General features: G+C 45.0%; 1 protein-coding gene and 1 pseudogene across 5 annotated transcripts; one reads left to right on the top strand and one right to left on the bottom strand.

Annotated features, from left to right (window-relative positions):
• The first annotated feature begins 563 nt into the window (after positions 1-563).
• LOC123044210 (phosphoglycerate kinase) lies at positions 564-14,113 on the top strand. Of its 5 annotated transcripts, none has more exons than XM_044466895.1 (15): positions 566-923; positions 1,151-1,315; positions 1,456-1,535; positions 1,848-2,124; positions 2,561-2,904; positions 4,010-4,295; positions 5,622-5,704; positions 6,464-6,715; positions 8,564-8,639; positions 9,147-9,223; positions 9,292-9,341; positions 10,193-10,277; positions 10,391-10,489; positions 10,831-11,062; positions 13,708-14,113. In XM_044466895.1, the coding sequence occupies exons 2-14, from the start codon at positions 1,207-1,209 to the stop codon at positions 11,020-11,022; spliced, it is 2,010 nt and encodes a 669-aa protein (XP_044322830.1). In that variant the 5' UTR covers positions 566-923; positions 1,151-1,206; the 3' UTR covers positions 11,023-11,062; positions 13,708-14,113. The 5 variants fall into 5 exon arrangements, with proteins under 5 accessions (XP_044322854.1, XP_044322830.1, XP_044322846.1 ...); XM_044466911.1 differs by having other exon boundaries at positions 13,680-14,113; XM_044466903.1 differs by lacking the exon at positions 13,708-14,113 and adding an exon at positions 11,256-11,396.
• Positions 11,234-13,280, bottom strand: LOC123044239 (L-type lectin-domain containing receptor kinase SIT2-like; annotated as a pseudogene).
• Positions 14,114-15,536: the final 1,423 nt, after the last annotated feature.

Raw genomic sequence — 15,536 nt, 5'->3', positions numbered from 1 at the left:
GCGACAGTCGCAGCTGCCACGAAGGAATGCTTCAGGACACGACATTAAAAACATGAAAGAAGGGGCCTGCCGAGGACAGTACATGGCATGTAAAGGTCATCAACGGGGAGGCAGGCCCGGAGCAGAAGCTCGTCGACGGGACGGAGGACGGCGGCGGCGCATCACAGACGAAGGAATAGAGAAGTAGTTTCGAAGGAATAGACCTGCCAAAAGAAAACTCGGGCCTGTAAACATGCACGTTCGCCTGGACCCGGACCTTTGACAGCCCAATTACAGACAGAATCCGAAGCTCATTCTGTGGAGTAGCGGCCTACGAAACGGTGCGTGAATGTGTGATGACCTAAAGTTGACTGAGCTGATTTAAATCGTACATTAGAGTGATCCGATGGCTCATAGACTTAAAACGCTATGGAGGCTCCTAACTCACTACGTTATACTGCTTAGTAATAGACCAGAGCTACAGTGTCTACTGCAGCTACTGCCCCATCAGTTGCACCCTCAGCACCTTCAGTTTTTACCCCTCCAGCTCAGCAGACGTCTACGAACGCATTTATCTTTACTCCATCAACACACACCGAAGCTGCAAGTTAGAGAACTTCATCACCAAGGAGCAAGAGATCGAGCGTGGAGTGACGCCTTAGCCTTCCGGTTTCCGGTTGTAGATGCTCTTATCCCGTCGTCATTCCACTTCCGCGGTTCCGGACCCCAACGGCACACAGCGCGCCTTCCCCTCCCCTGTTGCCCTCTAACTGCAGCGCGAGAAGCGGCACGGGCTCCTCCTCCTCGTCGCCGGGTACCAATCCACCAGCGAGAAGCTTCTCCTTCCCCTCCCCCCTTTCATCTTCCTCGTCGCGGAGAGACGAAAGCGGCGGAGGGAGCGTCGGGGTCGGGGTCCCCGTCGGCGGCACCGGCACGCAAGCCTGGTAATCCTCCCTCTCGCTCACTCGAATCTGATGCTCTGATCGAGCATTCGCATCACCGCGACGCAGAAATTCACGGCTAGCTGTAGCAGCACATGCCTGCCCCTGCAATTTGCACCTCTGCAACTGAACCGATGCCCATGGCCCCTTCCGAGATTCCGCGGCACTGCGTCTCAGCTTGTGCTCTCGCTTCCACCTTGATACTTACATTTCGATCTCTGTTGATTTAGGGCTCAAATTTCAGCATCGGCGCACCAAGTAGTCGAGATTTCAGAAGAGAGGCTTCATGCAGGTTTGTGGCGTTCAGTTGAGCTCAGCAACATCTCGCTGGCGAGAATCATGGCCGCCATTTCGTGGATCCTTCGAGTGTGCTGGACATAGCTGTTGCATCTCTGGTGAGCCCGATGTCCCATCATGCGTTGCATTATCTCGTGTTTTTCTCTGTGATTAGCCCTCGACCCCTCAAGGATTTGTGGGGCAATACCCTGCTCCAGTTTCAGGTCATTTGTGCTGAATCTTAAATTTCTTATTGTAGGGATTCAAAGACCGTTATGTAGAGTACAATGCTGTCAGGTGCCACGTTCTACTAGAAATGTAGCTCATCTTCAGAAGGAGGTACTCCAGAATGCACTAGATGCTAAATATAGTTGAATATCAGTCACTGTGGTGTTTGATTTTAGTTGATATCATTAGCAAAAAATAATGTGAAGTGTTGCATTTGTATGTCCTATGTTTTATGTCATGTTGAATGCTATGTATGAACGAACCATTCTGAATCGAAGGACAAAAACAAACAGTGTTTCTTCTCTATGATGTAGTCCTCTCAAGCAGTGTTTATTTTCTGAATCTTCTCATAAGTGTCAGGCATAACATGTTAACCCACTGATAGTATGGACTACTAACATTTTCTTTTATAATCTATTTCAGGACAAATATTCTTGTGTTGATAGGTCAACTTCTTACCTGCACGTGCAAACTCTTAGGAATTTCCCAATTGAAAAACTTTATGGAGAGGTGGTCCTGGTGCGACTTGATTCTGTAATTCTTTTAGATCCTCTAGGACTATTTAGTTGCTCACTGAAAAAGACACTGTCAACTATCAAATACCTGTACAAAGCAGGAGGGAAAGTTCTTCTAGTTACCAGTTGGGATCCAGTCCTCCAATCTGTTAATCCAGTGCTCAAGTCAACCGAATCTTTTGCAGGTTATTTGAAATTCATATTCTAATACGCTTATGCCAAACTTTATACTGATAAGTTTTTAGATATGGATGCACTCTTGGACCCAAAAACAGCTGTTCAGTTTGCAACAGATTGATTCTAACGTCAGTAAGCCAAGGCATCTGACAAAGATTACATGTTTGAACCCAAACCTGTAAATATTATTTTATTTGTAAACCAAAAGTATCTGTACTATTGGAGAAACCGAGTAATAATGCTATTTAGCACCCATGCACTAAATGTCTGGACAACTGCATTTCTCCCTTGTATCTTTTCTCATACTGTTTATGACACTATACTGGCTTAATTTTGTCATGCATTCTGAATCACATATTTTAAATGCAGCTAACTTATCCAGAATAGCTTCTTTTGTTCATTCTTGATAACTGAAAATAATCTGTCATAAATGCTGATCGTCAGACTACATGTCATCGCTTCTTCAAGTAAAGGTCATCCCAGTGAATGGTGCACCTTGTTTAACATCATGTAAGAAGGAAGAACGGGTGCAGAATGATATTATCTTGTTTGAAAATCTTTTGAACTTCAGGGGAGAAAATGCAAACTGCAATGATTTTTCTCAGAAGCTAGCTTCAGGTGCAGCAATCTTTGTCAATGATTCTTTCTCATTATCTCATAAGATTCGCGCATCAACGGTTGGCATCACTCGTTTCTGCTACGCATCTCTTGCTGGTTTCCATTTTGAGGAGGAGCTTATGCAATTGCTAAAGATCAATGACACCACAAGGCGCCCATACATTGCAATAGTAATCACTGGTCCTTATTTAATTTTCAGTTCATAGTTTATACATACCTACAGAAACTATTTACAAGGTTGGACTTGTTCAATTCCTGTTTACTAGCATTAGCTCTAGCAATTTTTTATTTTTTTTTGAGGAATCACCGGGGGGGAGAGGATCCCCACCTGAATTATATTACTCAAAGCTCAGCGAAAGCCGAGGAGAGGGTTTACAGGGTTACGGCAAGCCGTGAGGAGAGGTATGTCAGCCAGGATGTGGCTGAAACCTTATCTACCGGTACATGGAACCGGTTGGTCCAAAGAGCAAAGTCATTACAAATGTTGGATATTGTTCAATTTCTTGCTCTAGCAATTAACGTGTTCAGTCTCGATTTGTCCTTTGTTTTTATTGTCAAGTAAATATGCGGTTTAGTTTTGGTTCTGTCAGAAAAAGGGTACATCTATATAATGAATATATGTTGATTCTACAAAGCGACATGCATTTTGATGTGTGTTCGAGAAAAAAATGTTGAATCTTATCATCCACATTGAATAGCAAAGCTAATCATTCTTTGATGCCATGACTTGTTAAACACACACACCACACCAACCATTTCTGTTTTTACTATTCTTTATAATGATCAGACTGGGAGGTTGGAATTATCTTGGCCAGCATCCGTATGTATAAACATGTAGCTTAGCTTGCCTATCCAACAGCGGATGATTAGAGCTGCACTTCTGATCTTGTTTTATGCCATAATGGAGCAAAAAGCTTGGTGCTATGTCAAAATCTGGATGGCGCAAGCTAATAGTTGCTTTCCCTATTTCTCGAGTTTTACGGAAGGACTATTTCCTCTATGTATTGTCCTGTTATGTTCATGGTAGATAACAGGCAAGTTTAGAGGGTTTTCTAACATGGTCACTTCAATTGGTGGTCGAGAATATTGCACTCATGGTGTTTAATAATTAATCACAATTGGTAATCATGCAGAAATGATCCTTGTTCCTAGCAAGTGTATTCCGTTAACTATCTGCAAGCAGGATTAGTACTTTCTACTAGGAACTATTTAATGAGGATCTTTATTTTATTTAGCCATGTTGATTTCTTGTTGATATTTTTCTGTTTATTGCAGATTGGAGGCAGTAACTTCTTGAGAAAGGCACCTGCACTGCATCTGTTAGCCTCTCAATGCGATGGGTTGTTTTTTGTTGGAAAATTATCATTTCAAATAATGAATGGCCTTGGAATTCCAGTGTCCTCCTGTTTGATAGAAAAAAATGCTACCAAGGAAGTGTTACAACTTATTGAAATAGCTCATAATAGGAACATTCCTATTTATTATCCAACAGACCTGTGGTGTTTGAACAGCAACAATAATGAACAACTGGAAATATTTGACTCAGCTGAACTGTTGTCTGGTGAGTATGACTGGGCTTTATTTCCTTGTTTATTTATGTATTTTTGTTCATGTGGTTCCTATTACTCGTGCCATATTCATTGGCAATGGCAACACTAATCATTCTTTAGAATTAACATCCTGTTTGCAATACGGCTCTAATTCTTTTTTTGAGCAACTTACTGTCAGAGTATAAGTCTAGCAAATACTACACTAATGGATGAGATTACCCCCCCCCCCCCCAGTGTTGCCAAAGCTGCTACTGGCTTGCTGCATGGCTGCTACCCACAGGACTATGCCCATATAATTCACGGAATTGAAATAACGTGAATGATTTTTACTGATATCAGTTGCTCAGCTTACTTGCCTTACTCCGACAAAATGCATCTTACTTGCTTAGCTTATTTTCAACGACAACTTAACACAAGGGAATGAAGGGATATTTTTCTTAGAAAGTTATTTACATGGACGAAGGCTACTGTTGTGTCCTCTGTGCAAATGGGCCTCTTGAAACTCGAGATTACCTCTTCTTAACCTGCCCTTTCAGTACAAACTGTTAGCCTAGAATTGGTATTCTCCCTAGCATCAGCTGTGATATGACTGCAGTCCTCACTTCTGCAAGAACTGCTTTTGCCAAGCCTTTCTTCATGGATGTCTTCATTATGGCTGCCTGGTGCATTTTGGAAGTAAAGGAATGAGATTTTTTTAGAACGCCAACTCTAGCATTAGTTCCTGGCTGGTCCTTTTCTCTCTTGGCTAAATTCCATTGCTTACTCCCCCTTCTTTTCTTCTGTAAATACTTCTCAGGATCGGTTCACCTCCTCGTTCGACATAGGCATAGTGTCAGTCCAATATGACTATTGTTGCTGATATGTCGTTCTTTTATTTCCTTTTGTCAGATTGCTGATGTTTGGCTGTGTGCATCTTAGTTATGCAAAGGCCGGGTGTTGCTCATCATGTTTTATATCCGCTTGGTGCTACATTTTAAGTTAATAAATGCACGCTTTATCTAAAAAGTTGTCTTTATTAATAAAATTTACTGTCAGGGCCTCACCTACAGTTTTCTGGTCAAAAAACAAATCAGCCGCTGAAATTACCCTGCATTTGCAAACGTGTAAAGTTACACAGTTGACACTTCACCTGATTTGATAGATGATGATGCATGTTCATGGTTCCCTCGTCTATTATTGCTTGGGTATATATTATTTGGTAAATTCTAGGTAGCATTTTTTCTGCGCTGTAGTTATTTCTCAAAATTGCCTGAAAGGATGACTTCGGTCATTTAAGTGACATACCAGTAGATAGTTGAAATAATAATATAACTTTCTGATGTCCATGTATCTTCCAGGCTTAATTTCTTTGGGCTGGACACCAGTTGATATAGGGCCATCGACATTGGAGAGAATTTCTTCTTTATTGTCATCTTACAAGGTTAGAAATGACCTTGGTATGAATGTGATGAGGCTCTGTGTAGTGCATAGAAATATTTTTTTAACATCTCACAGTTTTGTAGCATGTCTTGCAGTATTTCATGTTTCTGTTATTAGGAATGCGCACTATTTTTTAGCTTGGAAAATTGCAACAACAAAAAACTTACCTGCCATCCCCCTCCCCCAGTGGCAAGCTTTAGCGAGATTGTTGGTCGGGCCAGGGTGGGCTAGCCCCAAGAATAGCACATAAATTTTGTTCTTAAGGCCTAGTTTTAGTCTCATCCTTCACTGTTTTCTGCTGGCTTGGGTGGGTCCCCACTTTGTTGGACGCGTTTGTGCATGACGATCACAAAATAGCAGGTGATTGGCTCCCATTACCACCATCTTGACAAGAATCAACCGGCAAAACATACCCCACAACTCCACAAAGTTGCTTTGAAAATCTGACAGGTCACAAGAATAACGCATTACAGACAACAATACATGCTGAGCAACTTGAGAGCTTATGATTGATAAGTGATGATTTATGTTTTCACGTTTACTTGGTATAGTATCAAATATGACGTATGATTTTTTTTCCGAGAAAACGCAAAGACTTTGCGTTTCATTTCATTGAATAGAAAGAGGGGTTAACAGTACAGGCCTCCGATATGACATATGATTGGAGTTCCCTTTTTTCAGTTATCAACTTATGCGTTAATTCTTAGGAAAATCCTCTTATCCCATCAAGTTCTCACATTAATTTAATTATTTCTCACAGAAGATCCTATGGATCGGTCCTACAAGCTTTGACTTGACAGAAGAATTTTCTGTCGGGGCAACACAGTTGGGCCAGATACTGAACAAAGCAAGTCATAATAGCTGTGACATTATTTTAGTAGGGGGTGCAGTATGCAAGGCAGTAAAAGCAATATCAGATTCTTCATCACAATATACAGCATTTGAAAATGAATCTATTGTATGGGAATTTCTCAAAGGAAGAATATTGCCTGGTATTGCAGCATTGGATAAAGTAAGTCATGCTCTAGAATTACTATTTCTGTTAGCGAGTCTGCTGGTGCATTCAAAATTTTATCAAGATGAAAAATTGTAGAATGATCCTCAGTGCAAGCACATATGTGTGTACCTATACAATCAATGCATCATGCATGACACAAATCTTGCCACAAGTCCTCAACATTCTAAGACAAAAAGTGTAGCCTGATACCCTGATGCCCCCAGCATGCCGACATATATGTGCATACCTATACAATTAAGCCTCATTTTCAAGTGGTTCTTGGGATTTAACGTTGTAAATATAACAGTATCTTCAAGTTACATTTATGAGAAAATGGAGAGAGTTCCCTGTTTCGAAATTATTCAAGAGCACATTCCAATGTTTGACAGTTGACATGGTCGTTTTTCTGTTATGTAATGCTATGACTCAAACTTCTAGACCGCTTTACTCTTTACGTGAACTAAAGCCACGACACTTATTTTGGGATGGATGGAGTAGTACATTATAGAAAGGGATTGAAAATCAAAATCCTCTTTACTCCTTTAAGAAAAACTTGAACAACATATAGTTGTATAAGAAATGATGAATATTCCACGTAAGAAATAGAGATCTTTGGGGAAAATAATTAACTGGGGTTTTCCGCTTGAGAAATTTTAGCAGCTCAAGGACTTGTAACCATGGATTTCGAGTCGAACGACTAGTCGCGACTAGTCGACGAGTCGTTACATGAAGGTTGACTCAACCTGTCGACTCGAATCATTGGATGAGTCGAGCGACTCGATCGACTAGTCCCGACTAGTCTCGACTAGTCGCGGTCTTTGAGTCGAACGACTCGATCAATCTGTGATGGAAGAGGAGCTGAGCGGAGAAAACGGAGCAGGGAAGGATGGGGGAGGCGGAGAGGAAGGGGCGGAGGCAGAGAAGCCATGGAAGAGGAGCTGCAGCAAGGCCATTGCGGCTGTCGATTCGTTCCTGGAGGCTGGAAGGGGAGCAGGTGAGAGAGAGAAAGAAGAGAGTGGATGGACGGTGAAGATTAGAGAATATAGATGGTTCAGATTGAGCTAGGCAGGCTAGGGTTTCATTGGGCCTTATTGGGCCAATATTGCTTCTGGGCCAATATTGAAGGAAGATTGGAGCGTCTGGAAACCTAGATCGAACAGCTCCACCCCCCTCCCCGACCCAGCCCTCTTCTGCAGCAGCCGCCGCCCCTGGCTTGCTGCTCGTCCCCTTCTCCCCTGGTGCTGCTGCCTGCTGCTCATCCCTTGGTTACTGCTACTACAGGTCTGCTCTTCCCATCGCTGGCTGCTGCGGCTCCTCCCTTGGTTGCCGCTGGTCTGCTCCTGACTACTTAACTCACGTCGACTCATCGCATGTCGACTCGTCGACCATGAGTCTAGACTAGTCACGACTAGTCTAGAGTCGCCCCCCCTGAGCGACTCGCCGACTCATCGACTCAAAAACCTTGCTTGTAACATGGACCTTACTATGTAGTATTACATGCTTATTGCTTCTTAGCACCATTTAACCAGCTCGTTGTTGCAACAATTTTAACAAATGTGTTCATAAATATATTTGGTAGCAGAAATAATCATCGCCCATTGATGTATTCTGTTCCTATATGCATCAGACCTGTCTGTCACAGCCACAGGCATTCTCTTCTATTCGATTTTTGTTGCATTTGATGACATGCACCTAAGTTTGCATGCAATTTCTACCATTTTTCTTATTGAATGCTTCAGTCAAATGAAGGTCAACATTTCTTAACTACTATCGACAGAATAGTTTTTAAACCGAACACTGTAAAGTTCCCTTTCTCTAGTGGCCCCGGATTCTTTTTTTCATTATTTTTTCCTCTTTTTGCAGAGCTATCCCTATCAGATTCCATGGGATGACGTCTTCTCTGACACCAAACAACCATTGTTTGTTGATATAGGAAGTGGTAGGCCTCCCTCCTAGAATATTCAATCTCAAATCATTTTACGTTGCATGATGAACACAGATGGAGACGACCAATCTCAAATCTATAGTTGTGGTTTGTCACACTAGTTTATAGCTGCTAACATTAAAACAGCTTTGTGATAGAAAACCTTAATGTGGCCGCTCTTACTGGTTCCATTTGTGAAAGTGTCTAGTACATTGAAGTATTTCAAGCTTTACAGGTCACATACGGCTATTGCTCTTTCTTGTGCATATAGGGCTTTCTTCAGTAGACTTGAATGCCAGTTTCTCTTCTGTAGTCATCACAAAAAATAGTTCATGCAATTCAATTGTTATTAGTTTGCTGTGTGTTTTGTCAAAGTGTATGTTCGCAAATGTATGCTAGCGTAAATTACCAAGATAAAGAACATTTCTTAATTTCTTCATAGTTTTTCTATTTTCTCAAATTCTGAGGCCTTGCATCTCTGATTCTTGCACCCTTCTCAAGTATGTATATTTCTTGGTGCAGGAAATGGTTTGTTTCTATTCCAAATGGCTAGAAACTGGGAAGGCTCGAATTTTCTTGGGCTTGAGATGAATGAAAAGGTAAAAACTGACTGTATCCTGTATTGAATTTAGTGCTTCAACCTTTTTGTAACTTGTTTTAGCTGTAGCTTGTTGTAAGGTGCCTTCAGGATGTAGCATCAGCTGGGAAAAGAAACTTGTAAGCATCCTGTACATCTACTTTAATTAGTAGAACTATTACTTATTTATTTCCTTTCCCTCGCCCTTTCTGTTCATGCCAGTGATGTCAGTTCCAACAACTAGTTTGCTCATAAAATTACTCCAACAAAGAACAAAGTAACCTTGTTTCTGTGACTCTGTCCACCTTGACTTGAAGCATTCTTTTTCTAATGTGGTTATTATTCTGGACAACTAGTTTGACTAAACTTGTCAATGCATGTAGATTGGACTTGAACTCGTCAATTCATGTAGGATGGTGAAATTTTCCAAGTGTCATAATCTGATTGGGAACCAGAGCAGTTATCTATTATTAGGGAATTATTGACCCATTGGACCTTTTTATATGATGAGATGACAGTGAAATCGGCTTAACCTTAAACAATGTTTCAGAAATCTCTCGGAGCTAGATTTTTGCGTACGAGATGTCTTGCTTTGTTGTATGCCACAACAAAGATCCAGATTTCGTAACAGATGGTGGATTACATAATCCATGTTAAAAATGTCGTGAGAGCTACTCCCTCTGTAAAGAAATATAAGAGTGTTTAGATACTTTAGTAATCTAAACACTCTTATATTTCTTTATAGAGGGAGTACATTTTAGGGAAAATTGTTGCTGTATTGAGTATTCAAGTTCAGATGTCACGCTTAGTAATCTACAAGGGTATGCTTTTGCTTGTCATTTAGTAGTCCTTACATGGAAGTTCTTCTAATAACTGTTTTAACTATTCCAAGCATTTTATGAATTTTACTTTTATTCGTGTAGCTCGTTTTTCTTTTTCATTTTGTGACTCCTATTTCATCATTACTGATGCCATCGCTTACTTTTGGCAGATACTTTCTATCGACAAATGCAACCTCCACATTTCGCTCGATAGTTTCAAGTTATCCTGGACTGTTGACACTTGTCTCAATACAGGTATTGTTAACTCTTTAGCATCTCGTCATACTGCTTTTTTGTGTATATCTCAATGGATGCTACACTACCTAGTGGATAACCTGCCTTGGTTAAGCTGTGGTCTCCTTTTGCAGTGCCCAAATCCTGACTTCAACAAAGAGCAAAATAGGTGGAGAATGGTACGAAGGATGCTTGTTGAAGCTGTTTCCGATCTTCTTCAGGTCAATGGAAAGGTATACTCTGTGGTCCCCACTTGCCCATTTCAGATGTTGAGCATGGTTACGTGTCTGCGGAAGCACGGAAGCAACAAATCTAGTTATTCGGAACTACTCCGTCCGTTCCTAAACTGCCAAAACGTCTTATATTTTACTAGAAACGGAGGTAGTAGAACACAGTATGATGACCAACATAGGATAGTAACCAATCTAGCAGGACAGTATTAAACACCTCAATAGCATCTCGCATGCACATGTGTTAGGGTGATTATAGCATCAAGCTCAGTCAGAGGGAGAACATTTCGTTGTAGCTTGGGGAAGAAAAAGATGAAGCATAAATTTGCACTTTGGTGTTGCAGATCTATTTACAGTCGGACGTGGAGTCTGTCCTGCTTGGAATGAAAGAGCAGTTCATCTCGCACGGCAAGGGCCAGCTCGTGGTGGACAGCGATGGCCGGATGGAGAACCCGTTTGGCGTGGTGTCCGATTGGGAGCGCCATGTCCTGGCTCGTGGAGCTCCAATGTACAGAACGATGCTCCGAAAAGTGTGAAAGCTGGAAGGTCCAAGTTGAGATTTCAGACTGCTCTCGTGTAAGAAATCCGAACTGCAATCTTGACAAAGTTCACATCCTGAGTGTGAACTCGTGATTCTTCTTTTAACCCCTATATAGCATTCCAAGAAATCCTATACTTCATATGTTAATTAAAACTGTAGAAATCTCATATGTCCAGATCCAAATTCCAAACATACATTCATCAATCTTCCTAGTAACGTGTTGATCAGCTTGCCCCAGTCATCGGCCGGAGAGGCCAATGTCAGACATGGTGGCGACGCTGGACGCCGACCGCCAGACCGCCCACGTGCCAAGGACGCCCTGGTGTGTCTCCATGACCGCAAGCACGTTGACCGTCACGTACGTCGGGGGAAGCTCCGGCAACAGCGCGCTGCCGTCGAGGTACTGCATCACCATTTTCATGCTCGGGCGTGCCGCGGGCGACGGGTGCAGGCACGTCAGCCCCAGCCGCAGCACATTGTCCGCTTCCACCGCGCGGGCAATGGCGCCATTCCGCCAGTGCCCCAGCACCCAGTCCGCCAGCACGAAGCGGTCGACGTCGCCGTAGACGTCCTCCTCCTCTTCCTCCTCGATGGGCCTCCGGCCGCAGGCGACCTCCAGGAGGAACGCCCCGAAGGCGAACACGTCGGAGAGGGTCGTCGCCTTGCCGGTGCGCACCAGCTCCGACGCCAGGTACCCCATGGTTCCCATCACACCCCATGGTGCCCATCACATGCGTGGTCTGCGGGTCCGCGCCATGGTCGTACAGTCTCGCCAGGCCGAAGTCGCCGAGCCGCCCGTTCATCTCGCCGTCCAGGAGCACGTTGCTCGCCTTGATGTCCCGGTGGATGACGACCTGCTCCCAGTCCTCGTGCATGTACAGCAGCCCGGAGGCGACGCCTTTGATGATCCTGAGCCTCTGAGCCCACTCCAGAGCATGGCCGTGCCCGTGCAGGTGTTTGTCGAGGCTGCTATGTGGCATGTAATCGTATACCAGCAACAGCTCCGCGCAGCTGTACGAGGTTGCGGTGCCGGAGCCGGCCGATGCTTACCACCTCCGCGATGAACTCCCTCATCCCCTGCCTCGACTCGTGTGACACCCTCTTCACGGCGACCTCGGTACGGGACCCCGGGAGCACGCCCCTGTACACGCTCCCGAACCCTCCGGTGCCCAGCAGCCGCTTGTCCTTGAACCCGGCGGTGGCGTCGTACAGGTCCTTGAACGCGAACCGGTGCGGCCCGAACTCCACCTCCCAATCCTCGCGCAGCTCCGCGTACCTGAGCCGCCGGCGGAGCAACAAGAGGCCCATGCCGGCCGCCGCGAGGACGGCTGCCGTGGTGACGATCGGCAGCGCGATGGCGAGCGTCTTTGACTGGGGGTTGGGGCCAATGCGGGGCAGCGTCGGCAGCTTTGCGTGGTCGAGCGCTGGAGCGGGGCCGTCCAGGCTGAAGCTCCAGCCGAGCACGTAGTGCTTGCACAACACGATGCTGGACCCCGACGAGAAGCCGACGTACGCCGTGTCGGCGACGACCGTGGAGAGGTCGATCCTTCCGGTCAGGAGCGGCCTCTTGGGCCGGGGCGACCGCGCCGGAGCCAAGGCCACGGTGATCTCCGTCGCGGCAGCGTCGTAGTCCACCCACACCTGCATGGGCTCCCGGCTTGCCAGGCTCAGCTTCCGGAACGCGCCGGTGGCGTCGTCGTAGTAGCCCGCCATGGCAGCCGCGGAGGAGTTGAGGCTGTTGACGTCGACGCCGACGTGGTTGTCGTTCATGTCCGCGAACTCCGGGTTGCGCACGCTGTCCAGCTCGACGGCGAAGACGCGGTTCCGCGCGTCGCCGTTGTCGCTGGCGTTGAACAGTCCGGAGGTACTGCGCCGCCATCGCCGAAGACAGGTCCCTGCTGGTCGGCGCGATGAGGAACGCGAACCCGCTCGTGCTCAGATCGACGAGCTCCGACACGATGGCGAACACGAAAGTGGTCGAGAAGGAGGACGTCCGGTGGAACCTGAGCGGGGCCGGGTGGAAGGCGTGGGCTAGGTTCAAGTCGGTGTCGTTGGTGAGCAGCAGCAGCCCGTCCGACGTGACGCTTGCTATGCCGTCGAGCGCCAGCCCGGCGACGGGGAAGCCCTCGTAGGCGAACTCGACGCCGGCCACTGCCACAAGCAGCTGGGCGAGCAGCAGCAACAACAACTTGCGAGTAGGAACCATGGTGCCCTCGCGCTGCACGCTTGTCGCTTGGTCACCTCAACTTTGACCGCCGCACTTGTACACAAGTCACAAGCAACACAAGGATTCGGTGTACTTAATACTTGATGTTGCATAAAGTATAGTTTAGCCTGGGTTACTGTTGGCTGCAAGGAACCTACCATTTGTACTGTACCTGGCTAGCTACTCCCTCCGTCCGAAATTACTTGTCGCAGAAATGAATAAAAATGAATGTATCTAGAACTAACATATATCTAGATACTCTCTTTGTTTCTTTTTAGTCTGCATATAAGATTTGATCAAAATCAAACTTTGTCAACTTTAACTAAGTTTATAGAAAAAACATAAAGATTCACAATATGAAATCAATATTGTTAGATGCATCATGAAATTAAATGTCATACCATATAACTTTAGTATTATAGATGTTGATGTTTTTTTCAATAAAGTTTGACTTTGACCAAGTCTTATATGCAGATTAAAAAGAAACAGAGGAAGTACATCTATTTTTTCGACAAGTATTTTCAGACGAAGAGAGTAGCAGAGAAGGATGGACACCATGATAGGAGTAGGAGAGCGACCTGCGCGCCATGGCGGCTTGGTTGGCAAGTGGGTGTGAGTACGTGACTGCAACGTGATGCTGATGCACATCTATTTCGCACTAAATTTCTTTAAGATTTTCCTCCTGAATTTTGGACTGGAAATAATCAACAGAGAGATCCCTTGGCTGGCAAGTGGGTCAGATGTGAGTAAGCGACGCGGTCCCTCCTCCCCTGGGCCCTCACGAGTCGAACAGTGCAGTATGCCACTGTATTGGATTTCTTGTTTGACAATCGTCTGAATATGATCCAAGTCTTCCCGCAAAATAAATTTGGTCGTAGAAGTCGCAGTCGATTTATTCAACGTTTGATCGCGCACGATTTGTGCCCTGGCCCCTGGGCGCTGCCTTTTTCTCTGCCGGCGGCACGGGCAACTCCGTGTTCATTGATAACAACCGGTGTGGATTTTATGCTGGGTCGGGTGTGTCACTGTCCGTCCCTTAAAACACACACACCCACACACTATTTGTTGTGAATTGCTCTGGAACAGTACCACAGAATGTAGGAGTTGGCCATCAAACCAAACACCCTAAACATTACGCGGACATGATGCAGGAATTGGCGATCAAACCAAATCTCAACATCCGCTTAAACCCCGTCAATTTTATTTCAAATGCGTAACAATATGAGAGCAGAGCAAGTTAAAATGCGGTGTTTATAGCATCCGATCACAACAAAAAAGAGATGGATGCTCATAGTTTTCAGTGTGTCCGATCACAAAAGTATTTGTCCGACAATCCATGCAAAAAGAGTATTTTTGCCCTAGTGGTCTTTATCTCTCTTGCGGATGGAAGCTTAAGGTCATTCCATGCATTTTTTTTTGTTGGAAAGCTGCTCGCAATAGTCCGATTAATTCCCTAGACGAAAAAACAAGGCATCCATCTTCGAAAACCCGACTATCCGAGTCTCCATCTCGGCCGCCAAACACTCCCACATCTTGACACGGATGGCGTGAACGTTCATCGCCACATCGTCATCCGACTTGTCTATCCTCATAGTCAACATCTTGGTATCCCCTGAAGCGACCACGAGCTCAACCCTCCTCTCTTAAGCGTTGGTCTTCTTCTCTTCGAGGTTGAGCTTCTTCTTGTTCGTCGCCATCAAGATGTTAAACCTTTAGACCTTCTTTTTCTCCTTCACTATGGAGCGTTCGACACATGCCTCCTCCTTCGCCAAGATGTCCTCGAATCTCCCCATCATCTTGGCCGCTGCCACTTCTCGCTTCTTCTTCTCCTCCCATTTCTTTCCCCGAAACCCCCTTATAACCTTCTTGGCGGCTCTTTTTGTTGGGTTGGTTGGATCACCCGCTTCTTCCTTGGTGCCGATTCCGGCGGTCTTGATGGAGTTGGCAATGGATAGTCATAATTATTAATAGTAACAACAACCTTTAGTCCAAAACACTAGATCACCACTTAAGCCAATACTGCTTACGGGCAGACAACCATTGAACCCCAACTAGGCTCGTAAATACGCAACTCTCCCCCTCAAATCTTTATCTCGCACACAAAAACTAGTGTGTGCGCTTCCAGCTCACGAACAGTCTTCCGGTTCCTAAGCTCATGACAATTCCAAAACAAACAATTCATTGGTCCTAGCAGGGTTGTTTCTTAGCCTCCGTCAAAGTTCTTTTTTTTTTGTTGCTCGCTTCTTCTTCAAGTACCTACTGTCTTTTGTTTCATTAGACAATTCACTCTTATTGTTCCCCTT

The sequence above is a fragment of the Triticum aestivum genome, chromosome 1A (genome assembly GCF_018294505.1).
Source record: "Triticum aestivum cultivar Chinese Spring chromosome 1A, IWGSC CS RefSeq v2.1, whole genome shotgun sequence".
Taxonomy (NCBI): Eukaryota; Viridiplantae; Streptophyta; class Magnoliopsida; order Poales; family Poaceae; genus Triticum; species Triticum aestivum.
This window is presented reverse-complemented; position numbering and strand designations above follow the sequence as displayed.